This window comes from Scophthalmus maximus, chromosome 18 (assembly GCF_022379125.1).
Source record: "Scophthalmus maximus strain ysfricsl-2021 chromosome 18, ASM2237912v1, whole genome shotgun sequence".
Taxonomy (NCBI): domain Eukaryota; kingdom Metazoa; phylum Chordata; class Actinopteri; order Pleuronectiformes; family Scophthalmidae; genus Scophthalmus; species Scophthalmus maximus.
In genome coordinates, this window is record NC_061532.1 from 7,772,011 (window position 1) to 7,799,194 (window position 27,184).

Sequence of the window (27,184 nt, forward strand, 5' to 3'; positions counted from 1 at the left end):
AAATTAAAAACATTTTGATCAAAATTGTTGGTTCTTCGGTTTCAGTCACGCCCTGAAGTCTGGACATTTTCCAGAAATTTTCCAGGGGGGCTTAACGGGAGAAGATAAATGTCCACAAATTTTGCTCTAGACATTTTATAGAACTTTTCCTGCCAGCCCCCATGTCAAATTTATGTAAAGTCAGAGTGAGCCCATGTGAAATTACAGCAGGAAAATATATGATATATATTATTTCATTATAATGTCCTGCGTCCTGCATGCTCTACCCAGACACGACAGAATGTTCCAGAGATTTTCCTGTTGGTGTTAACACATCTGACTTGGACATCTCCTGCTGCCTTCATCATATGTGAAAGGCAAACTTGGGAAAACAACTTAAGTTGTGTGAGTGTCATCACTTCTGTGTGACAAGGATAACATCATTTTCCACTTGAAATATCTTCTAGTGCTAAAAACGAACTAACTAAAATTTGACATTTAATGACTTTGAATTCTGAGGAGGAAGAGAAATAATTTATTTGCCGACGTCTAATATTACTTTTTATTAATGTTTAGCTATTAAGAGATACGACGGGTATGGGCATGTCCAGTTTGATCCGTTTAATTGAAGTGTTGTCAAGTATCTCAAAACTCTCTTGTGTGCTCAGATATTTCCATAACAGCTGGAGAAAACGGAGGGCAGACTTTGAGAAGCAAAAAAAAAAAATCACAATTACTCTCAAAGTTTGTTTTGCAATAACAAGTACAGTCCATGCATCCTCTGAAATCCTGACTTGAGTCACTTCTTTTGTGGTTTCTCAGTAGCTTTGTCATCAGTGAACATACTTTCTGCTGCAAACAGATTCCAGGGGTATATATTCTACAGATACTCAGTGAAACATTTGCCAAAACTTAATATATCTCAACCCTTTATCTCATTCTATAGCCTTTGATAGAGGAGAGGAGAGGAGAGGAGAGGAGGGGAGAGGAGAGGAGGACGTGTAGAAAGGGTTCTTCTAGCACGTGCAAACCCTTTATGACCTATTTTCTGGTGGCCTACAACAGAGCGGTATCAGTCGTCATGACAACATGCACTTCATATCCCAGCACCCATCATCATCATCATCATCATCATCATCATCATCATCACCATCATGATTATCATCATGATGATTGTCATCATCATGATTATCATCATCATTATCAATGGTGCTTCCATAGAAAAGGGGAGAAACAAGGGAACATGCTGCTACAGTTCAATCTGGTATTTTCTGGGAAGGCTCATGCGAATGGAACAAAAGGAGAGTGGAAGAGATGGAGTCTGAGAAAAGACTTGGCAGAGCAATGTAGTTATGTCATGTGCAGAGTCATTCTCAAGTGCTTCTCCCTGTTGCTACTGACACACCACCTCCACCTGAATGCATGACAGCAGGCCTCGGAGGAGAGATGTGGAAACAAAACGGCGAAGTTGTGAGTGTGTGAGAGAGAGAGCGACCAACAAAAAGGAAAAAGGGGAGTGGAGGGGGTTAAAAACAGAAGGGAGGAGGAGGTCATACTTTGGGCAACGGCGTTTCGGATGACCGGGCTTTCTTGGGAGATATCTGTGAAGAGAGCAAGAGAATTATTTTCTTGTTTCCCCCTCTTCAGAGATATCTCCTGTGGCATATTGCTGTTCTCTGTTACAGGACTTTTGTGGATGTCTGAGCACATATTTTTCCTGTCAGCAAGACCTGCAAGTGGTTCCTCAAAGACGATCATATACAGTAAGTTAGCTCATCTGATTAATGCTCACAATAGTGCATTTAACATCATCATCGGTGATGAAAAAAAAGATTTAAAGTGAGGAGGTTGTGGTGACGAGTGCTCTTAACATATATAATCAAGGTCAATAGAAATGGTGTAAGCAGGTGTTGTAACACACACCAGACAAAGGGTCCTGCATTCAAAGCTGAAGGGCACTTGCCCACTGAAAGGTTTGAATATGGGTCACACAAGCAGTAAGATGGGACCACAGACAGTACAATGGAAGAGAAAAATAAAAAGTCACAGTTTAAGCACTGATCCTGTAAAGACCCACGAGGCCTAATACAACCTCCAGTATCCATGAAAGGCCCTCGCAATAAAAAACAATCATGTGTTCTGCTACAACCCAGAGAAAGGTGCACAGAAATATTCATCTTCCAGTGTGTTAATGACTAGAATTATGCTATATTCATTTTTCAGTTGATCAAATATGTCGGTGTGATATGTTCCACATAAGAAGAACCAATGAACAACAACACATCAGAGGAGACACTCAGAAGGTTCGGAGATAAGAGGAGACACACAATCACAGTCAGAGGGTGAATAAAATGAAAGGGGACACACGTGTCTTTGGCATCATGTCATGAAAAAATTCAATGAGATAATGTCATTAAAGCTGCATAAAGCAATGTTTGACCAGCAGGGGCAGAAGGTCTTTGAGGTTAACATTGTAGCAAATGTTGTCAGTAGTGTGTCATAAGTCTGGAGTAAGTATCTATGTCATATTCACAGACCTATAGTTTGATCTTGGGTCATTTTTGTCTTTCTTTGATGATGAATAGAATACGTTATAACATGCAACAAAGGCAGATGGGCATGTTACATTAAATTGTAAGTAACATAAATATCTTGGTCTTCAGATACTCAAACTTCTACTTTTTGACTTCTCTTGAGTTCTCGGCCACATTCAGCTCATCAGTTAGTGCCGAAGATCTCCTGGTGAGATATCGAGGATGTTTTTGTTGTTTACTTTTATTACAAAAGCACTGAAATATGAAGTGCTGAACTGTAATGTAACTGTAGCACAAGCAGAGAAGACTCATGAACCCTTGAGTGTATTGAATTGAGTAAGGGCTGATTTTATTAGATATGAATTCATCAGCTGTAATAGTTAGACTATTTCTTCTTTAAAATGTTGTACAAGGGAGTCATTCAATGTTACTTTAATATAAAAAATATTGCTAAATGCAGGTTTGAAGCAATACCCTTTATAATTTATGTTTTTGACTAGATTTTTATGTGTGGAATAAGAATTTGAATATTGTGAAGTGGCCAGCTGGCACTGGAAAATTATCTAATTTTGCCTCCGAGGAGAGACAACATAGTGTAACAAGTATAGGATGGAGAGGTGAGAGGCAGCGTCAGTGAAGTGAAAAACAGCTATCCAGGATGAAGATAGAAAATTAAAGGAAACAGGTTTGGGACAGTGGATGGAAGAAACAAGGATTGTTCAAATATAATTACATACATAAAGACAGAGAGAGGAAGGATTAGGGTGAGGAACAGAAGGATGAAGAGTCCTTGTTACTGATTTGTCCCCAGTGCTCGGGCCTGATGCCCTCTGTCCATTCACACTCTACCTTCATTGGTGCCAGCTGGATGGGGGTAATGTAGGAGGGGTCCACCATGGGTTTGGGCCGGTTGGCAGTGTCCGCCAGGAGGCTCTGCCATTGCTGCGGCAGCCCGGTGAACTTCTGCTCCCGCGGGTCGAAGCCCGTGTGGACCCGGTGCTCAAAGTTAGACGGAGCTGAGATCTCCAGCCGTTTCTTCTTCTTCCCAAACATGCTGGAAATCCCTGGCAAACCTGGCAAAGGACAGAAGACAGCTGAAGATTAACACCCCAGTGAATTGAATACAGAGATGAAACTCAATAATAACGCAAGTTTTTGCCTTCCATTTGATTATTTGTCTTCCTCAATCTGTGCTCCACTACCTGTTCAGCATTATGTCATTGAATGCATTCATTTATATTTAATTGTAGATGAGAGGTGTGATGCCACGTCTGGTTGAGTGGACGCAGACGAGTGTTATTAATCTAGTTTGCACACAGATATCACACTGGGGTGCACTATATGGTGAGGAATATCTAGAAAGGTATTAATACTTTTAAACAACAGTAAATTTAAAAATGAAAGTCAACAACTGATATATTCATCATTCTGGTTATCAAAGAATCAGCACAGCAACCAATCATTAGGCTTTGCTCATCATGTCTGCAAGCTGCACGTTTGAAGCATCCCAGGTTAATCAGACTGATTGGCAGTAAGTGCCTGTTTTATACAGAATGTTATTGTTATGTACTCTGCTGCTCTGTAGCATGCTAAGATCAGCCTAACATGCTGCAGGATATAAACACAGAACAAACAAGCAACAAAAAGGTACAAACATGCATAAAAACCAAGTGACCACTTTGGTTATATAACATAAACACAATTAAAAAAACTAGCTGATGCAGTGAAGCAAAGCTAAAAAGAAGACTGTTTGTTTTTTATGTAAGCTTTGATAGGGTTTACAGTATGCAGCTCCTGTCAGAGGCGCAAGATGCATGGCAGCTGCACTGCTCCGGCCGGTGCTTTTACTCCCCTACCAAGAGGAACTTTTTGGAGATCCTATTGTGCTATCGGTGGTTTGGGGTGGATGCATGATGTCCAGTCATAGGAACAAAATGTCATGCTGTTGTTGGTGTGGCTGTGAATGGAGTCTATTGTGTCGCTCCTTTCTAGGAGGCATTGTCCTCAGAGGAAAACAAAGTCACCCCCCCTTCTTAGTTTCCCTCTCTTCCTCTGTTGTGGCTTTTGCACAAATCATGTTTTCTGTGCCAGTCCATACCACTAATGCCATTATTTACATATATTGTATATGCATTATACTCATAACCAACATGGAGGTTCACAGCAAAACCAGAGGATTTAAAAGAAATTCATAAAAAAAAAAATACTGTATGGTTGCCCAAATTCATAAAGCACTGGCTGTCCTTGTGCTTTAGATTAGATTAGATTAGATTCAACTATATTGTAATTGCACAGAGTACAGGTACTTAGACAACGAAATGCAGTTCAGCATCTAACCAGAAGTGCAAAAAGGCAGTAAAGTGCAAAGTATGTGCGTATGTACAGGCATATATAAATAAATACAATAGGTTAAGCAGCAGATAGCAGTAGGTAGTGCAAATAGATCAGTATAAATAAAGGGCAGTTGACAGTATAAGTGATGGAAACAATGAATACACTATGAACGAGAGGTATATATAGATATAAGATGAATACAGTGCTAAACAGATCAGTGCAGATGTTCAGATGTTCAGATGTTCAGATGTTCAGTGGCTGGAGGGCAGATGTTAAAATGTTCAGTGGTTGGAGGGCAAATGTTCAGTGGCTGGAGGGGGTGTGTGTGGCAGTCCAGGTGGAGGGGGAAGTACAGTCACTGGAGGAGGAGTGTGGGGGAACCTGAGAGTCCCAACCTTCACGGGAAGCACGAGATAACCTTCTGGGGGGTGGCCAGATGGTTGTGGAGATAAAAATTATATAATATATTCAAAATAAAATTACATACGTATATTAGGCCAAATTTTTTTTTACATTAAATTGTCTCCACCAGTGATAAGATCTGCGCAACAGCCTGATTATTCTGGTTAGTTGCAATTCAAAAAGGTTATGAACCACAACTTAGGAAGTCACTATTGCTGCTTTCAGACATGAACTGAAGTCCGGACATTTTCCTGAGCTTCTCCGTGGGGGCTATATGCCTGAGCGCAAATGTCAGCAACTGTTGCTCCAGACATCGCATGGAACCTTTCTACCAGCCCCCTAGTAAAAATTCTGAAGAATGTCTGAGTGAGCCTATGTGAGAATACAGCAGGACAATTCACAGTGAGCGAGTTGACGTGTTGATGAATGTGAACAAAAACATTGCTTTCCACAATGGAATTATCATCATGTCCTGCCTCCCACCCAGACGCCACAGAATGTTCCGGAGATTTTCCTGCTGTCGTGTCTCCAACTGCGTTCGTAACATGTGAAAAGCAAACTCCAGACGGAAAGTGTCCGGATGCGAATTTGCTGACATTTTCAAGAGTTTATGTCTGAAAACAGCTAATGTTACTGTGTAATTGTACATTGGCTATTTCCATCCTCCTCATTAGCTGTTGCTGTCGAACTTTCTGTTCTTGCACACCACATAAGAAAGGATGCTAAATTTGGTAGCATGTTAGTTTGCCTGTTTTTGCGATTGTACTAGACACCACTTCAACATGAAGGTAATTAGTGCAAGATTTAAAAGAATTAGAAGGTCAGTTAGTGAAAAAGATGACAGAAATACAGGTTATTTACTTAAATGTGTTAAAGTCTGAACAGCAATGTGCTAAATGTTTTAGTTGTAAAAATTACTCTTTTGACTTGGCACAATCTTCTGTAAAGTTGTAATGACAGAAGTCCCCAAAATACGCCTTTTCTAAATGTAAATTTAAACAGACAGGGCAAAAAATATATAATTATGGAAATAGTTCTCAGGGAGAGACAGATAGACCAAATTAGTGGCCATAAACAGGAAGATGAAGAGATAGATTGATGGGAAAAGGGGCAGGGGGATGGGAAGGGAGAGCAGATGAGAGCAGAAAGGGAGCTAGATGAAGAGATTAAGGAGAAAGGAACAGATAGAGGAAACCAGAAAAGAGAAAGAGAAAAATGTTTAAGAGTCATGGAGAGAGGATGGAAGCTGAGAAGGCTTAAGGCCTTTGTGATGCATTCAGTGCAGTACAATCATAGCACAACGGATTATTATTCAGGACACTGCTGCCTTCAGAAAGCTTGATACTGGATCAAAAAGGTGGGAGGTCATAGAAGGAAACCTCATCCCACAGGCATGTTTACACAACTCTGCCTCCTAAGTTCACACCGCATGATTCAAATGTGTATCGCATCAATTGCGAACAAAAATGTGTATTTCTTTGTGAAATTTAAAGCACAACATTTAATATTCATCACAATGTGAGCTGATGCATCCAATAAAAAAAAATTAACCACAGGATCACATTATAGTCCTGAAGCTTATAGAGCTCGTAGAGAACAAGTGGAAGCATCTAGCAGAGAGGTAAGTTGAAAAACCAACATGACCGCTCTTTGTCTTTCTCTTGGTCCATTACATTTTCCGATTCACAAAAAAACACATGACTTAACTTCTCCATTGGTATCCCCATGGATAACAGCAAAAAGAACAGCCGTCTCCTTTTCCATTTTTTGCTGGGCTAAAAATCTCTTATGTAATTGCGGACATGTCAGCAACCCTTTCCACTTTTGGCAGATGTCCACTAAATCTACACAAATTGACCAAAGGTTACTGACTTTGACACTATTTTTAGAGCATGTAGATAAAATGGCTTTAGCAGTATAAAATATTATCATGTAGACATTATTTGGTTTGGAAATGTAATTCCCAAAGTAAAGTCGATAAAATCGATGTCAAGGATAAGGCTGAAAAACATATCTTGGGAGAGACAAGCCTGGCAGAAGGCAATGCTCAAATATTTTGTAAACATCAACTATAACGTGGCCTTCTGCCGTCACCACAGTGAAACACACAGCGACTAAATAAGCCTTGATTGCAGCCTTGCACTGAATCATCAGCTGACACATTCAGTAGCCGAAGCCCTTGTTACCTTAGAGCAACACATACAAAAACAAAAACACATCCCATAATGCTGGATCCAACTATCAACCAGATTTGAAGTGATTGGATCAGAGAATTGTCCTTCTGGAAGTATGAGTGGTGGTGGCACTGTCGGGGCAGCCCAACCAGGCAAAACCAAAATGCAAGAGTCAACTGATTAATGTGTTTGTCTGCTGTAATGTAAGATGCAAATATTAGCATGTCTGGCTAATTACATAACAATACAGCAGCCTGTATAGCATTTTTATGGCACTTCACTTGTCTTAACAATAGAGCCTGACCGATATGGATTTTTGGGGGCCGATGCCGATATCAATATTAGGGAGCAATACAAATTTCCTATACTGATGTAGTGGCTGATATAAAGCCTATTTTACAAAACATTATCAGTAATGATCCCTCAAATGTCGTTATCAGACCCTTAACACACAGAAATGTAATTGAAGCTTGATATTTTACAGTTTAACCATAAACTTTATCATGAATAAGTATTATTAAAAAAACACACAAATACAACCAAGTATACTGAACCTGAAAATGATTTAGAAAAGGACGGGATGGGAAGATGGGACTCAAAACACAAGCCTTCTGATAAGTGGATGACCCACTCCACCTCCTGAGCCAAAGCTGCCCCCCCAAGCTGACAAATCCAAGAAGAATCTAAACCTCGCCAGTTAACAGTAACACGCAGGGTAGAATGAACAGTCAACTGGGTTGAACTTGACATATTTTCCTTTTATTGAACTTTAATTTCATAATGGACAAAATGTCTCAGGAACACCCTCTTTCCCCATCTCTGTGGTCCGTGAGCAGCCGCAGAGAAGGTTGGAAGCCCCTGACCTAGATGGTACGTCTTGGGAATGAGATTATTCACGGCTAGTAGGGCTTAAGTAGTCTAGGCCAAGCTCAACTGCTGGACAACAGATGGAGGTGCATGTTTATGCACTCACAGAGTCCGACCTTACTCCTGCAGAGCCTATAGCAGTCGCCCTCTCTCCTGCCTGCATGCAGAGGCCAGAGGAACTGCGGTACATATATTACTGCACAACTTCTCCCGGCTGCCACATACAAGCACCTCTTGAGCTGTAATTTATGGACAGATTGTAAAGCAATTTGTGAAGTTTCAGACTAATGTGCAAGGTTATTCTGCCAAAGAGTAGCAATGTCACTCTGATGAGAAATTGCACCTGTTAAAATAGGGCAGAGATTCTAAAACTCCATTATTCTGCAGTGTGTTATACTTGGTTAAGCTGTGACTGTGTGTGTGTGCGTGTGTGTGTGCGTGTGTATGTGTGTGTGCGTGTGTGTGTGTGAAAATACATGAGTATATATTGAAGACAAACCTGGGCATGTATACATACACACAGCGGTTCATAAGAACACACATATTCTAGATACACACTCATGCATATCAACACGTACACATAAACCTACTTAAAGGGGCGGCCAGTCCCAGGGCAGAGATCCTGACTCCCAGGCTGATTTGTCTCTAAACCATCTGTCACCATCTGAGCCTCCACAGGCATTTCCCTTTTTGTACAACAACACCTTAACACAGACACACACTTTCACTGAAACCTGCCCCATTGCATTGTGTGTTTGTTTGTGTGTGTGTGTGTGTGTGTGTGTGTGTGTGTGTGTGTGTGTGTGAGTGTGTTGACTTTGTTTTGTACTTATACTTTGTCTATTTTTGTCTCCTGAGCGCACGTTAGCACTCAGCATGGTGTATTCGTGTTTTCAAAACACCACATTAATTCTGTATCCTTTAGATTGTAATTTAGAGGCATCATTTGGTATTGAGATGCAAAGCATTCACTCATGCACAAGTATGCAAATAGTTTTCATACATAATTTAAAACATGCAACATGAAAAGGACACAAATTCCTGCTGATAAACAAGTGGAAGGAGGGGCAACGCTCCCTCGTTCACTTGCTGCTAGAGGGAAGAGGAGGAATTCCTAATACAATTAAAAAGGTCAAATGTTTCAGAGCCAAAGAACAAAACCTGATGGGCCATTTTCGCTAAAAGGTACAATCCTTCATCCAGTGCGGCTTTACATGATTTGAATGATTAAAGCTGCGCAAATTGAGACCAAATGTGTCTGTCCTGCCCTGCTCTGCAGGCTGCTGTTCAGCTCCGTCCCATTTGCAATCACTTGTTCTCTCCAGACCTCGCTCCCTCTCAAGATGATTTTATTGGCTGAAAAACTGTTACCACAGACATTCACTGCACCTTCCATTCCCCTGACGATTGTATTTGTCAAGCAGTAAACAACTTCAGCTGGAGAAGTTTTTTTATCGCTTGCAAACTATTTACAACAAGCTGAGAAGTTTGTAACACCCCCCTCGCTCAAGTCGTGTTTAAAGATGGGATGACCCTGCAGCATGTTGAAATATATCTCGCTCTAAGTCTTCTTAAAATTTTTATTTCAAACCATATGTAAACTTATTAAATCTCTACTCTTACCTGGAAACAAACTGATGGTTTCTTTCAGCCAATCAAAGTGTTCTGGATAAGCCATGACGAGACAGTCCAGGACAATTAGAGCCTCTTAAATTGAGCTTTGACCTCAAATTGCACTCCAGATAAATCCATTATGCACATCAGGTTTCTTTCAACAAAACCTGAAACAGCGAATCCCGTTCCTGTGAACCCTGATTGCTGAATTAAAACGCCAATGATTCCCGAGAGGGGCGACACTCCAGTGAATTCACCGAATTGACAAATCAGGTCAGATGCAGGACCCTCTGCATCTCCCCGTGAGCTGCTACTATTGCTACTACTCCCAGTCTGCTGCTGCTTTGACTCTCCCTGCCTGCATGCTCTGATAACTCCCAATGTGAGATGAGCAGGGCACGAAAAAGTGCCCACGCCAGCAGCGCGGGCCAAGGCACGGCCAGACAGCTTAAGCCCAGACCCATCCCATTTCACTTTCATTGTTTGTCTAACAGGATCTGACTGGCCACGTCCCAAACTGACCACCCTGTGACCTTCACTGTCCTCCTCCCACTTGTCGGTCTGTCAACAGAACCACAAAAACCAACAGAGAGCGCAAGTGTCTTCTGTATTCCCACTATCCGCAGGATGGTGTTTGTGTCCTGCCTTACACTCTCTCTCTCTCTCACACACACACACACACACACACACACACACACACACACACACACACACACACACACACACACACACACACACACACACACACACACACACACACACACACACACACACACACACACACACACACACACACACACACACACACCTCCCACAGATGCCCGCAGATGTATGGATATCAACTTTGGTGTCAAGATCGCCGCACCACTGCTTCTCTCACAAGGCAAATCGCACAGAGGAAGACAGATCGTGTGATGGAGGAGATAAGATGGAAGAAAGAGAAAGCTGGTCTGGTCAGCGGCTGTGAAAGAGTCTGGCCATTTGCCGATGCTAAGGGGACATCAAGCAGTGACAGCCACGGACGGGTCCCTGCGCTGAGGGCAGACTCAAGTTGTTGAAATGTCTATAGAATTTTATTAGTTTTTTGTGACAGGTTTTGGTTGTGGTGTTTTAAAATGAAACACTTTGAAGCAAGAGACCGTCTTTTATTCTCTTTAATTAATCTATGTTTTGTTTCAAACGTAGAGATTTAGCAAAGATCAAAACATGTTCAGCAGTGTCTAAATTTTCCTGAATGACCTACTAACAGCATCTAAACTTTGCAAAGCATATTGCAAAGTTTAGTGAAGACATTTTATGATTCAGGGAATAGTGTAACATGTCTCTACACAGAAGGCACAGGGAGGAGACTGGGGCGGATGGCTGGGTGTAGCTGTAGTAGTTGGCTGAGGTTCCTGTGTCCCATATGTTAATAAACACTAAGAATGCTGATATGTTCAGTATAAACATTTCCTTGTTGCATTGTCCCAACTCATCCAAATTAATTCACAATTCATAGTTGTAGACAAGGTTGTCATACAAGGCACACATGACATGAGATCATTGATAATATTATGGTTATATATAGGGAATCTAATGAGCCACACGTTGCTATAAGAACAAAATTATTTAAAAATTAATTCAAATTTAAATCTGGTCATCTATGGGGTGCCTGCTTAGTAGTTTTGATTTTGATATCAGCCCCCTGCTTTAACATTATGGGAAGAGAGAAAGTGTTTAATGGATAAAAGTCGTGTGCAGCAGACACACCCCTCTACCAGTACTACTGGATATAAATACACATACCACGCTCTCTCTCTCTCTGCAAAACACAAACACATGGAGAGGAGTAATGTAAGTGCTCTAGAGACGGAGAGGTGCAGACTAAATAGAGGAAGAAAAAGCTAGAATTATGGCAGCTTAGGCTGATTTGGCTATGCTAAGTACCCCACACTTTAAAAGCACCCCTACGTCTTCATCGTCACAAGACAAATACTTGCAAGTGAGATTAATGATGATGCATGCAGAGTATTTAAGTGGAAAGCACAGGCTGTTATTCTTACTTAGTGGTGTCAGAATCACTGCAAAAAGGAGACGGTCGGAGAATTTGTGAAAGGGAGACGTCCTGTTCAGACGGGCCCTTTGCGTCTCTCGTTGATCCTTTCACTATTGAGCGAAAGGCTCAGCTCAAGTTGTTGTCTCCCCACGTGGTCGCACAATGGATGAGAATAGCAGGGAAAGGGTGACTGTGGGAGTCACTGACAGATCAGGAGAGTTATCTAAATGAGATCTCCACAGTCCTGAGGAGGGAAGAGTGTGTGTCACTGACTGAGAAAGAGTGTGTACACATGTGTAACCGTGTGTGCAGCTGTGTGTCTTTGCTTTAAAGGCAAAGGGTGATGACATTTTTTTTCTATTCAATGAGTTTTATGTATAAATATCAGTGGAAAATTCAGTTGTATTACTTCTGCCTTGTGAAAAAAACACGTCATAAACTAATTAGGAAGCTACTTATCTTGGTCTAGGTCTTCTGTTGGACCCTTAGTAGATTAGGCCAGACATCCTTTTTCCCTAACCTCATCCCCCAGCTCCTCCTGAGGTGCTGGAGATGGGATACATTATCCCTCCAGCAGGTTGTGGGTCTGCTTCCAGTTAGTGGTGCCTGGAATTTCATCACAGTCCTCCCTGCCTCCTTTAAAGCCAAGGAGCAGCACTATACTATATACACATTAGGTTTTGAGCCCCCTCAGCAAAGTCAGACACTGTCATTCAAAGGATTAATTTCCATTCAATTCTCCACTGGAGGTCGAACTGCGCAGTAAAAACATTTGCAGAATCACTTCAATGGAAAGAACCGATCAGCTGAGAGAAATTCAGAACCCGTGGGACCATTCTCGAATAAAATCAGAGATAATTTGTGTTTTCTATTTTGGCCATATTTATTTACATTCTCTTAAAATGCACCATTAAAGGTTAGCCATGTTAGCTATGAGCAAACTCCTGTTTGCAATGTGCACATACTGTAAATGTACAGACAACTTTCTGTACTATGTAACGATTTTATAGGATAAATTCTACAGTTATAAGGAGTCTTGTTTTTTCTAAGTGGTTTCATGTTTATTTGCAAGGGTTAAGGGTTAATGGTTTTCTCGCATAATGTAAATGTGAGTGTATCTCTGTCGCAGATTCTGCTGCTCCTCCAACTTTTGACCATGTAAATAAGCTAAATCATTGGAACAGACTATAACTTCCCTTCTCTAGGACATCAGAATACTCCAGTACCTGACTCAGTATGTTGACCCCCATCAATGAGAGCTGTTTTAGACTATGATCATTTTAATTATTGTGCTTTGTAACAAAAATTAAATATTTTCTTTAGCAACCATGAGCTGAAGAAAAAATTGTGTATATCTGGAAAAAAAAACCTAACTGAAACAGACCCTGAAGATCCAGTCCTGCAAGACATTCACATTACCTACAAAAGACCTTGAGGTTTTTAATACGAAAAAAAGGAATTTACCTATTGTCTTTTCTCTGGTCAGCACAAAACTGAAATATGACACAAACAAAGACATCTGTTAGTGAATGACAGTTTATTTAATTCTCCAGTGATGCAACCCACCTCTTGAAAAATGCCTTTGAAAAATGCAGCACATTTGTTCTTGTTGGTGAATCTAAATGTGATTCTGAATATTAAAAAAAATCCAACGTGAAAATAAAACAAAAACAAAAATTAGAATTTATTAAACAATTTGACTATATGTGGTTGTTACATGTTCACATATATGAACGAATACAGGATGTGCACTGCGCTGTGTACCGCAGCAAACGAGCAAAAGTACAAGACATGTTCCTTGACTGCACAACAGAAGCATTACAGATAAAGAATAACCATCTCTCAGCCCTACCATCAACACTATCAAGCACGTGAATAGACGACTCCGCCATATGGTGTTAGTTTCAGTGCCCCAGGCCAAACATCTGTATGCAGACATCATCCACATCCAGCCAGAAGAGACAAATGCTTCTTGCCATTTCAATGAGACACAGTCAGACATAAAGATAATGGCTGGCAATGCTGTAGAGAACTCAAGAGTATTTGTTTATGTTAGCATCTTGATGCTTGTGTGTGTGTGTGTGTGTGTGTGTGTGTGTGTGTGTGTGTGTGTGTGTGTGTGTGTGTGTGTGTGTGTGTGTGTGTGTGTCTTTGCATGTCTGTGTGGATTTGTGTGACGGTCAGCTATTGATGCCCAATGAGCCATAGTCTTCTTAGCGGATGAATCTTTATGTCCAACCAATTCAATTGCTGTAGGTGAATTTATGCATCTGGTGAAACAATACTAGGGCTGAACATTTGGGGAAAATATCGAATCGCGATTTTTTTAACAGATATTGCAATTGCGATTCGATTTGTGCACACTTACTGACAAAGAGCGAGATGTGTTGAAGAAAGGGAGGGGAGAGAGCTCTCTCTCTGTTAGCAGTCTGTCTCTTTAACGAGGGAATAGTCGTGGTGTTCGTCACCTCACGGTGCCACGTGAGATATTTTCATATGGAGTAACAGTCTCAAACAACTCTCGCGTGGTTCTATGTTCGTCACTACTGTCACTGACTTGTTGGCCGTACCGAGGCGGTGGCGGTGTCTGTGGCGCTGTGTCAAGCGCTGATACAGGTTGGTGGTGTTGCCCCGTGAAGTAGCAACGGTTGCAAGGCATGTTCTGCACAACATTGCATTTTATCATACCACGATATTATCGCAAATGCGATTAATGGTTCAGCCCTAAACAATACTACTCTATCCGCTTTTCAATAAGATAATAAGAGCTTCACTTCTTTTAACTCTATCAATATGCTGCTGCTCACAATGCCAAAGTCTATCTAGCTTTTTGAAATTTCGTTTCTTTTGCTCATTGTTCCACATTGTGCTATTAAAGAGGTGTTTACAACTATAAACTACAGTCAGATATAATCCATACATCAATCCATATAATCCCGCAGGGTGCATGTCCGGGGAGCATCTTCAACGGCACGAAGAGTAACATAAGCACTCAGCAGTGGAATGATTTAAAAAAAATCTCAAATCTGTTGGTCATTTAACTGGAACTGCTGGGATTAAGTACTTAATTCAGTTAACCCAGAGTCCCCAGCTGTCTGACGAATTGAACACAGACCCTTCAGTCACCAGGTAATTGGATTTGATGAGGTGGAGGTCAAGATGTCTGTAGTAAAAGTGGCTTAAGATTGGTAGAAAAAAGCGAACAGAGTGGTTTAGATATTAAGCATACATACAAGCACATAATTGTTTTTGCAGGTCCTAATGACACAGTGAAATTATTGTGTGATACAGTCAATGTTGAAACAATATATGCCATTTACAATAATGATTTCATTCATTCTGTAATAGTCTGGTTTCAACCTTGATACCATCCATCCATCCATCTTTTCATCTATCCATCCATCTACTCAAATCAGTATCATGTAACTCAGCATAATGTACCATATGTAAATGATAGTGACTTTGCACTCACTTTACATACACTCCTATTGGTGAAATTTAGTAATAATAGTTATTGTATGTCAATTATATGTTCATTGAAACAAATGTATTTTACTACATCAAATTAATGACCTGTGAAATAAATCATTAAACATCGGTAACAAACGATGCTTGAAACGTGAGGCAGCACCTACAGGCCCCTGACCATTAAAACGCGTGCGCTTCCTGCTGGTGGTTTACTAGGCTAAAAGCACTCTGTTCTTTGAAAGCCTCCTCCACCCCATTATCTACACAAGGCTGTTAAACTCTCAACTTAATCGTTTATTATTGATAGCTCGGCAAGGAGCCCCCCCCCCCCCCCGGTGTTATGGGGAAATGGTTAAGGCTGAGAAGTAACAGACGTACATTAAGGATCTGCGGAGCCAGCCACTGCACATCCTGGCAGCCTGCATGTGACTGGGCAGAGAGACGTGGGTTGTGTTTATGTGTAGGAAGTTATTGTTATGTATGAATTTTCTCCATGCAACCGAAAAACATGCTGGGATAGGGTTTGCATATAAGCGGTCCACCCAGGATGTTTTCTGGTGTGGATACGAAAGTGCATGGGTTTTACAGTGGTAACAGTGGTCAGTGTGTTTACAGAAAAGTAGATCAAAATGACATCAACGCCTTCATTACCTACCATCTGGACTACTGTAACGTGGTTCTGTCCCGGCTACCCAGCATAATTTGGACAGGCTCCAGTATTTGCAGGCTTCTCACCCTAACCAAGCCCTGGTAGGAACATGAACCTCACCCTCATCCATCTTTACTGGCTTCCAGTCGAGGCCTGCATCATTTACTTCTCCATCTCTATACCCCAACCTGGAACCTGGGGTCCTCTGATACGAGAGAGCCTGAGAACCTATGGTGACAGGGGCATTCCGTGTGGCAACCCCCACCCACCCTGTGGAACTCTCTCCCAGCAGCGATCCGCAATGTCCCATCTCTGGACACATAAAAAGCTCAGTTCACAGAGGCCTTTGATCACTAGCGTCATCACCCCCAGCAGCTTCTTTAGCATTATTTTCTGTCCTTGGATTGTTTTTGTAAAGCGTACTTGGGTACCTTGAAAGGCGATGTATAAATCCACCTTATTATGGGTCTTTTTTAATGTGAATAAAATATTCTGTTATAACCTTCACCAATCGCCACAACCATAGTTAATTGGTTGGTTTCTATCCACCTGTTTTTATTCGCATCTTCAATTTGTGCATAACAAAAAGTGGAAGTGGAAATGCCAAAAATTTGGAACAAACATCTTAATATTGCAAAAATGTTTTGAAATGCTTTGCTGAGGTGGAGTTAGAGTTGAGTTGGAGTGTCAATAAAAGGAAAACGTGACAACACACAATAGGAACTAACTTAGCAACTATATAATGAGTTTCTGCTACCACAGCGTGGATGTTCTAACGACCAGGGCTCATAACCTCTAACATAACATGTAAAGCTAAGAAAAGTCTTTAGCTAATGATGCTCGGTTACTACTGGAGGTAGAACGCTATATAGCCACAGATGCAAACATTTGCAGCTTACCCTAGAGCAGACAAACACAAGGTTTAAGCTTTAAATATTTCCTTAAACTTGGTTTGCTAATGTCTTTTTTAATTTGAGATAACTTGGATGCCGCGTATTGTTCTTACTAACCCATGCATATTACCTCAGCATGAGGAAATCCTAATGAAGTCAAAAGACCTTTAGCTATGACAGCCCTTAGCTATGATCTAAAAATAGTTGTTTGTGGGAGGGGTTTGATGATAAGACAGTGTTTCTGTCTAACTGTGACCTATAAAACGGCAGCACAGGGTCGATGTGTGTGACTGGTATATCAGGGGTCAAGCCTCTGTAAAAGTTTATGAGTTGGATAACATGTCTCTGACAGCATATCAATCCCTCAAGTTTTAGCCAAGGACGCCAAGCAAACGTTTCAGCTTTGACAGATGATGCTGCCTGGGATTTTCACCACGCCGGCAGAGGACAATCCAGTTTACGCCGCTGTTTTGAGACACGTCTAGTATCAATGTTAATCCTCAGAGAGCCACACACATGCGGCGGAGAGGCACCGGTGTGACCTCGTTTTAAGGAGCAAAATGTCATGTGACCACGCACTTGTGGATAGAAAAGAAAAACACAAAGAGCGGCAGTAAACGGGAGGAATACTGAGGAGATCATGTTGAGTAGGCAACCAGGTGAATCAGAACATCTTGACTTTGCAACAATGGCCACCTCCATGTGCAATATCTGACCTGTTACACCAAAATATCACACAATTACATGTTGTGAAATAACCAATAAAATAATTGACTCATTTGCTACCCTTTTCTAAAATAATAAAAAAATATTTCAGTGGGAAGGCATCTATAAATATATCTGTATCTGTACATATAACAGTAGAGTTGTAACCATAGAAACCTCAACCTTATCTGGCAAGATTGCTGTTCAGCCTGAAATTATATCAATTAAATGGCGTCATGTGCTCTAAATTAAAAGTAATTTTGTTTAATTGGATTGCTGGTTAATTGTGCTGAGGGGAAAAAACAGCACCACACACTCACACAATGCAGGACGTTATCTCGACAGCACAGTTCAGTATGATTCACAGTTCCACCATTAGCCCACCCATGGGAGAGGAAAGATAAGTCTAACCTAGAACAGAACAGTGATACTTATAAAACATTGATCAGACCAGTACAGACAGTGAACCAATCATCTGCCACCATTTCCTCTTTATCTCCTCCTCCACCTCCTATGCATTCACTCTGGTGTTTCTCTTCCACCTCACTTGTCTTTAGCTGTGGGTGGTAAATGGAGGCTTATACCTGTTGACCTAGATTATCAGAGTCTTGCCAGGCCTGAACGAAGGACGCTGCTTCTATCCTACCGAGAGCTCAGTAATGTATAGATACGGGACATCTTTTGACTGGATTAACCTGGGTTCAATCAAGCACATACCAATATGGATAGCAAGCAGACAGTCTTGCTTGATTTACACCAGGAAAGAAAATGGGAGTTTCTTTTTTCTTCGACAGCCAAGAAACAACAACAAATGAAGGAAGAGCACAAATGCAGGTTCTACCCATAAACAAAGAGAAGAGATGGGATAAGCCTTCCATTGGCCACTTATTGTGTTGAGGCTCTTTCTGCTTTCGGCGTCGTTTCCAAAATCCCACGTTTGTCAGGTGAAACAGTCACACAAATACTGACCTGATTTAGGGTTAATAGAGAGTTAGTCACACAAGTTATCCACACGCTCGTTCACACATTTTCTACCACAGTGACTGTTCTAAGGCAGTGAGTATTGCTCAGCATCCTAAAAACATGTTGACCTACATCTCACCGACTTTTACAAGGGAGAAAACTGTCTTACGGAAAATAAGGTCCACTGTCATTTATGGTTGGAAATGCGTATTGGTTTCAGTCTGTTAGAAACAATGTTCCCCACAGGCTCTATCTGCTGTCTGACATAACCATATCAAAATGATATTGGGTTCTCTGAGACACCTCCAGTGCTGGCACAGTGAAAACAGTGTGAAGATTCAGAATGCAGGTCAGGCGACACAAAACTACCGCATTTCCACAAATAAAAACCGTGAGTCAATAAAAAGCCAGTCCAGGCCCATGGTTGACATGAACAAATAAAGGCTCAGGGTAGAGGCCGTGGGGAAAAAAACAAGGGTGGATAAACTCCTGGTGCCTGTCATATAACGTGTACGCCAGTTAAGCATAGTGTGAGAATCTAAATATTTTCCCTCTGGGTGTATGTGTATGTGTGTGTCCACTTTGCTGTGTCACCAAAGCCCTAACCCTAACCAATGGTGTCGTCAAAACTGAGTTGGGAGGAAAAAATGATCATCATCAATCAACATGATGGGACTGTATGATATATTTCAGTGGATATGGTACAACCAAAAACACAAAAGGAAAATAAAGCCACGGAAAAAAATGTAAATTTCAATTGACACTGAAAAGAAAAACAATCGCTCGCAATAGTATCAGCTCTATTGAGCGAACAAGTGACAATTCAATTTAGGCACTGGCCCAAAAACAACCTACAACAGTTGTTCAATAAAGGCTGCAATTAACCACCGAGCCAAAAACGTGTACTGGTCCAGACAACAAACACCTGATTCAGCATCACTGCACATGACACATGTGCATCACTCTTCAGGCCGCTTTCATCTTGGAGAGGTTGTGCTGATGTTCACTTTACCTTTGTCTTTGAAATATTCCCTCTGGTTTCAGGAGCCTTGCTTCAGCTCTTTGTCTTGAATTCTTATGTTAATACATGCTCGGTTTGTGTCGGCACTTTGATGACTTGGTTTTAGACCAACATGTAGATAAAATGGTGAAATGTGTGTAAATGACAGTGTCGCTGATTAGTAAAAAAAAAAAGGTGAGTCTGCACAACAGCTAGGAGGATCAATCTCTTGATTTAGATCACACCAAGTGAATCATGTTCCAAACAAATAGAGACAAAGACAATGTGTGTGTGGTGTGTGTGTGTGTGTGTGTGTGTGTGTGTGTGTGTGTGTGTGTGTGTGTGTGTGTGTGTGTGTGTGTGTGTGTGTGTGTGTGTGTGTGTGTGTGTGTGTGTGTGCCATGTTGAGCATTTAAGCCGATGCAGTTCAATACTCGCGTGGAACAAATCCTCGACCCCAACGTAGATGGGAAAATGATGAGTACAGAGACACACGGGCCTGTTTTCTGGTTTACTTCAGTCGAAAAAAAGCTCAACTGCAGCTGAAACAAACATTTATGGATTAACAAAATCTGTTCACTATCCAGAGTCTCTATAGAGCACAAAACAAACAGTCTCTTTGTACTCTGGAGGATAAAACAAATGGCATACTATATGTGATTTTTGTTTTCAGAAATGTCAGATTAGCGCAGTAAAAGATTTCTGACTAGTCTCCTGACTGCAACAGCTCTTGACAACATTAAATGCTAAATATAGCCTGGCCTTCCCTCTCCACCAAACAGCTTCTGAGCTAATGTGCGCCACTAGGCAGCGGTGGGTCCGGGTGTGAAAGGATGACATGCGTCCAGCGGAGACGCTCTCATCAGCGGATCTCGGCTGCGCAGCATTTCAGTCTCGGCCGCAGACTCATACCGGTCCACATGACTTCACACGCTGATGCTCAATGATAACATAGCGGGATTAGGGCCGCTGTGCGTCGACACACGGGGGGTGTGCATGAATGTGTGTGTGTTTGTTTGAGTGCTCAGGCCTAAGATCCGTGGAAAAAGGCCACGGATATACACACCCCACATAGCCGCTGATTTCCTGCCAGTGGCACCCACCGGCAGCAGTGTGACCACATTCCAGCGTCTGTGACAGTGGTTTTACAATCTGGAGATCGGGACCCAGCAACGGTGACTCTTAGGGGTCATGACATGATTACAAGTGGCCAAAAAAGAAACAACTAAATTCCTCAACACAGAACTCATATGCTTTTTGCAAGTAGACATTTTTTTGTTCAAGCGTCACAATGTTTTTGAATCATAGAAACAGGGAACTTAAAAAACCAATTTACATCACAACTTGGTGCAAACACAAGATAAATGCAAAGTGGCCAGAAATGAACATTTAAAAATGCTCTAATGCACAAATTTTGTACAAAAAGTGTAGAAAATGTGTCCTTTCTTAATGGCAATGTAGTGTAAAAGGAATAAAAGCTTCTTCTGTATTTCCCTCATGGCTTTTCTCCCCTGCCTTACTCATCGTCTACAGGAAGAAGAAGCAGAGGTAGATAATATTGTCAGAGGCCATTTCAATCAGATGTGCACCCCCCACAAAATGAGAGTGGGTGTGTTCTTAGTCTCAGACATCACGCAGTTAAATTAAACTGATTCTTCTTCCTCCCAGATTTCCTGTTCTTCATCACTCTTTCTTTCCATTTTCACCGGCATGACATTAACTCTCTGTTCAAATCATTCACAGTATTTGATGAAAAAGTTCTGCTCTGGAGTCTTTCGATGACATTCAACTACAAACCGCAAATACAAACACATATTAGAAAAAGTTTTTAAATAACAAATTAATATGCATTGTTCATTGCATATTTCAATTCAAAGGCTATAAATAAAATGCAGCACATCCACACACTATACACAGATGTACTGACAGTGATTGGTATAAGCAAGAGGAGATGTAGCAGCCTTCATGGTCATGCCTTTTCTCAAGGACAGTCTTAAAGATATAGCTAAGAACAATATCAGGGTTTACTGTAATTGCGGCAAATACGACAGTTTTCCTCCTCAATTAACTAATGCAACTTATTTCAGAAAGATCCCTAAAATCCTGGATAGTAAAAGAAATGCTATAGATCGATAGGAACGGCAGCTCAGCTCGGAGGGTGGTGAACAAAAAGAGCAACTCACTTCCAAGTGCCAACCCTAGAAACTGAGCGTTACCTCCAAGACCTAGGAGGATATTACCAACAACTACAGTAGTTTATAGAGGTTACACATTGCATAACATCAACAGCAGAAACATCAACAGCAGAAACATAATAAAAAGTCAGCTGGAGACTACTGTTTTCAAACTGATAATGATTTCTGTCAATTCGGTCAGCAAAATGTTTTGTGTATCTCTGACTAGGAATTTTGATAAAGCTGCCACCTTCATCACTAAACTTGAAAACTTCATATGTGCGGAAATCTCTACAACAGCAACTATGCATGGGCCTTGTGTTGAGACTGTTTATTCCAAAAGGAGGTTTAAAAAAGAAACATTTGGAAACAATTTTTCTCATGAAGATGTCCGCCCAATAACCCAAGCTACTATTTGTAAATCGAGGCAGCGCATAGCTTAATTTCCTATTGCTCAGCGCAAGCACACACACTCACACACGCACACTCACACACGAGCACACGCACACGGGCACACGGGCACACTCACACACACACACACACACACACACACACACACACACTCACACACACGCACACGAGCACACGCACACGGGCACACACACACACACACACACACACACACACACACACACACACACACACACACACACACACACACACACACACACACACGAGCACACACACACACACACACACACACACACACACACACACACACACACACACACACACACACACACACACACACACACACACACACACACACACACACACACACACACACACTGGGAAAGTAGCAGCCATTACCTTGTCTGCTTGTAAACCACGGGGGCCAAAGCAATCATCACCCTTAAACACAACGTTTCCTATTACACACACACACGCACGCACACGCGCACGCACGCACACACTTCCGTGCATGGTTCATTTCTGGAGACGGATAAACAGAGAGGGAAATGCACAGTGGCACAGTCGTCTGAGGAAATGAAGAGGCTTAGCTGGAAGGATAATAGAATGACAGGGGAAAAACAAAGCCAAATAATTCATAATGCATTGTAGCATGCTGCATAACTGCACAATCAGGAAAACTGCCTTTTACCTGCAGCGTCACAAAATAGACGGCATGGCTGCTAGCAGGACTGATCGAGGTGAAGGAGTTTCTGCTGGTGGCTCTTTGGGTGAAGGACGTCATGCTATTTCTAACCAGATAATGTAAATGAAAGCAACTGATGAATTTGTACAGTAAGTTGCAACATGAGATATGTGAATTAATGGGAGACAGATACAGAATTTCTGAATCTGCCCAAACAACTTCCTTTCAGTATATTAGTTTGTTAAACAATTAGAATCCTGGGCAGAACTGTGGCCTTTACATGGGTCCATCCATTTTATCTGCTTTGTTGCAAAAACACACAACAAACAAAGATGTGCAAGCCCATTTATATTTCAGCAGCATGCAGCTTCCTCCTCCTCTTCCTCTTCTTCCTGCATCTCACGGAAGACTCAAGGAGTTTTGTGTTTTTTCTTATACACACACGGGTGGTTTAAAAGAAACTTGTGCCGGGCTTAATTAGAGATATGTTGGCAGTGCACCGAATGCTGCACAACCAGAACCCTGCGAGACTGCTGGAGCTCCTATATGGAAAAATAAATAAATAAACGACCCAAAAAGCAAACAGCGAACCCCCATGGAGAATATACAGCTTACAAGCCTATATGCTGCACATTTAGCCTCCCTTCACACTAATAGACAGCTACATTCAACCCAACTATGAATTAGTAAGTCCATCCAAAAAGCACAAGGATGTGAACAGCTGCTTCCTGAACACGCGTTCATCTGCACAATGTTGCTTTAAAGATGCAAACTATTATTTTGTAGGTGCATAATGTGGTTGTAAATTTTGAAAGAGTTGGACAGTAATTACATAATAACAAACAATTAAAGATTTTATACGGGGGTTGACAGCCTTACAAAGTACTCCACAAATATCAATCAATCTAACAGGCACAGCAGACGAGCATTAGCCTGCAGCTGTTGCTCATCTGACAAGTTACAGAGCATTAACAGGCCATACACGTCAGAAATTTTTCCTTTTTTTTTTATCAGCTACGTCTCTGCATCCCTCCTTTGTTGAAATTTCCTGCAGTTTCATGCCCAGGCATCAAAGAGAGCACAGCTGTGTCATTGGGTGAACGCTTTAATCTATTCAGCCAGTGCATCTGTGCGCTCTGTCCTACCCTACGTCATTAGCCGCCCGCCTTAATGTGTGTATTTCTGTGTGTGTGTGTGTGTGTGTGTGTGTGTGTGTGGCTGGTTCAGGATAAGTGAGTATTCATGTGAGTGCATATATATTTGGTCAAGCACACGCTGTATGTATGAGTCTTGGTGCATATGTGCTCATGTCTGTGTGTGCGCGCTCATGCAGGACTCAAGTCTAAAAATCAAATGTGCACACTGACAAACACATACACACAATCTCTTACACAGTCTCTCTCAGACACACATACACACACACACACATTTTTTTATGCCGGGAGTTGTGTTGGGTCCCCAGCTGGGGGCCATCTTAAGACGTCACATCGAAGACGCTAATCTGTGTGATGGTCAAGTTTCCAAGCAGTGCTAAATTTAGGCCATATCGCTGGTTTTGACTGATGAGGGAAGAGAAGCAACACTCTTCATAGTCCAAAGGAGAGGGAGGAAGAAGAGATGGGGAGAAGAGGAGTGGAGCATGACATCCTCCACCCTGTGTCAGTGGACAGTCATTGGACAGTGATTTATTTGAGTCAAGACAATCTAATATATCTCAACATTTGTGTGTGGCTCTTTAAACAATGAGTTGTTAAGTTCAGAGTTAGTTTTGCAGTCAAGACCGGATGGATGTGGATGTGTTGATGTCACTGTGAATACAAGCAGACATGTTTTGACTGGACAACGGAGATTATACTGTTTCGACACAGTTGTCCAGTGACAAGAGCCACACAACAAATGTTGAGATAGATAAGATTGTCTTGACTCATATAAATCAGTGTCCACTGACTGTGTCCAATCAGACAGTCATCTATTCTGTATAATTAGCTAAACAACATGACACTATGTGTCCTCTGTAATGCTGACTAAATGGATTTCACTAATTTGGTCAGAAGAAGAACTGTGGGGATAGAAGGTGTGTGGGATTGTAGTAGGCGCAGGAAGCATCTCATCGAAACTACCGAAGATTGTGGGGTTACATCAAAAAATCCAGGCTGTTCACAACTGGCATGTTCCCTGTGTAGAATTATACCAGTCCTGGAAGCTGTTAGAGTCTATGCTAACATTAATGGCCCTGCACTGCTAAGTTGTATTCTGAGAAGTTTACTCTCCAGCACCCCAAGCCAAACTTCGTATTACTTTACATTCACTAAAAGTAATGGTTACTCCTCTAACATTTATAATACAAGGACCAACACACCCTACACAGCGATAGGAGAACCATGCTTCCATGTCTTCCACATGGCTGGCTGAACCATTGGTCTTTTATCACCTTTAGTATGTCGCCATCAACTTTAAGAACTCATTTATAACATTACCGTTTGAAGTCAGACACAGGTAGCATTTCCAGCCTACTAATTGAGCTAATATTGAGCAAATCTGACCGTGGCAGTGGGGAAACTTGACGTTGGCTGGCTAGAAATGAAAATGCTGCCTTCTTCCATCTCTTATCTGAAATCAAGAACCAATTGCTTCAAAGGATTTCAAGTGGTAAATCTGCCCCTATTATCATCCACACCATATGTGTGTGCCAACCAAACAGGTTAAGCTTTACATGCATGCACCACTAGTAGCTAAGGGCTTAGTGAATGATCAAAACTGTATAGAGCGAGATAGTTCAAAGGTCGGGTTGAGTTGGCTCAAATACACAGCGGTCAAGTTTGGGCCTCTGTTGCACGCCGTCTCATGATCACCTCACAGAGGGAGGAAGCAGCCTGCATCTTCAACCCCTCACTTTCCTTTGAAGTCTCCCCGTGTGGGTGAGGGAGCGGGGGGATGGTAATGAATCAAGCTGAGCCATAATGAATGTCCTTATTCAAGTCTGCTTTGATGAAATTCCACCTGACTGATCTCAAATCACAGAACAAAACAGAAAGAGTTGGCTGACAACCGTCGGACTGTACTGGCTGGCGAGATGACGGAAGGCGTTAAGCGACTACAAAGATCCCTTCAGGATACCTTTCCCCCCCCATTTGCTTATTTTTTTTCCTTCCTTCCTTCTTTCTCAGTTATCACTGTGTAGGATGAAAGCAGATGAGAGCGTCTACACTTGCACAAAAACTCACTCCTGGATAGTAGTCTTGCCTCTACAACACATCTTTGTAAGAGTAGAATACACCCAGAGCAGAATTTCCACAAATGAGGCATAATTTACTGCAGGATTCCTGTACTGGAACCTGGCATATAATACGCACATGTGCAACAATTAAAATGTTTTATGAGCTCTATAAAGTGATTTACCCAACGCGAACCAGTGCACTTGTTCAAATACATCAACCACATCATAAAAAAACAACACTGAACTGATCAGCATCAAAGTAATAAATACGAGCTGCAGGTTCACTTATCACACAATTAATTTCAAATTAGCTGCCAATGTTCTGTATGAGGAAATAAAAATGAGCACGCAAGATGGCCTTTTTTTTAACACTTCACATGAAATAGGAGGTGCAGCGGCACTGTGTCTACAGGCTTTGTAGAAGTCTGGGGCCCATCTGGAAGCCTGCAGCTTTCAAGATAGGTGGAGAAGACTGCCAGGAGTAACAAAAGAAGTAAGTAATTAAAGAGAGGGATCTCTTGGTTTAAGACCAACTGCTGCTGCCGCTTCAGGTTATGAGTTGTGTTTATGATGGCATGCTATGCAACTTTTTTCTTTTAACGTGATTTGCAACATTTCGGGGAAAACTGTCTTTACAGTGGCAGTGAAAACCAGTGGCTCACACTCAGAGATCAACCAAAAGAAGAGACACTTAAGTAAAAGTAAAGATGAAAATTAGGGAGATAAAGGTAGTCGTTAGATTGAATGTTTTGTGTCAGCCCTTATTCATTCATTGCCTTAAAAACAACAATAATGTGATATAATATATTGGTCATTTTTGATGTTGTAGGAACTATAGGTCCTCCTAGCCTTCCTTAATGTCCCAAAGGTGCAGGTTTGGTGTTTTGCAAAACAGTGGATATGAAAGAAATGAGAGGGACACAGCTTTTCTTTCACATTGAAAGAGTTGAGCAAAACTTTGCCCAATCATGACCCTAAAGTACAGTGGCCCATAAGGACAAAGCACATAGAAGAGTGCGAGCACCAGAAATGCAACAAATACCAGGACATGTATAAATAGTTACAACACATGCAACAAGA

General features: G+C 41.6%; 1 protein-coding gene across 5 annotated transcripts in view; it reads right to left on the minus strand.

The window, feature by feature from the left end:
* pak5 (p21 protein (Cdc42/Rac)-activated kinase 5) overlaps nucleotides 1-27,184 on the minus strand; it is a 62,515-nt gene that overhangs the window by 29,766 nt on the left and 5,565 nt on the right. The window contains exons 2-4 of one of the 5 annotated variants that reach the window (XM_035617081.2): nucleotides 13,404-13,432; nucleotides 3,363-3,586; nucleotides 1,536-1,580 (exon numbers count right to left, since the gene is read on the minus strand). In XM_035617081.2, the coding sequence (XP_035472974.1) occupies nucleotides 1,536-1,580; nucleotides 3,363-3,586; nucleotides 13,404-13,432 (298 nt within the window). Of the gene's footprint in view, nucleotides 1-1,535; nucleotides 1,581-3,362; nucleotides 3,587-9,913; nucleotides 10,462-11,946; nucleotides 12,095-13,403; nucleotides 13,433-27,184 lie in introns of those variants that run through there. The other 4 variants (XM_035617087.2, XM_035617084.2, XM_035617082.2 and 1 more) reach the window with 4 other exon arrangements.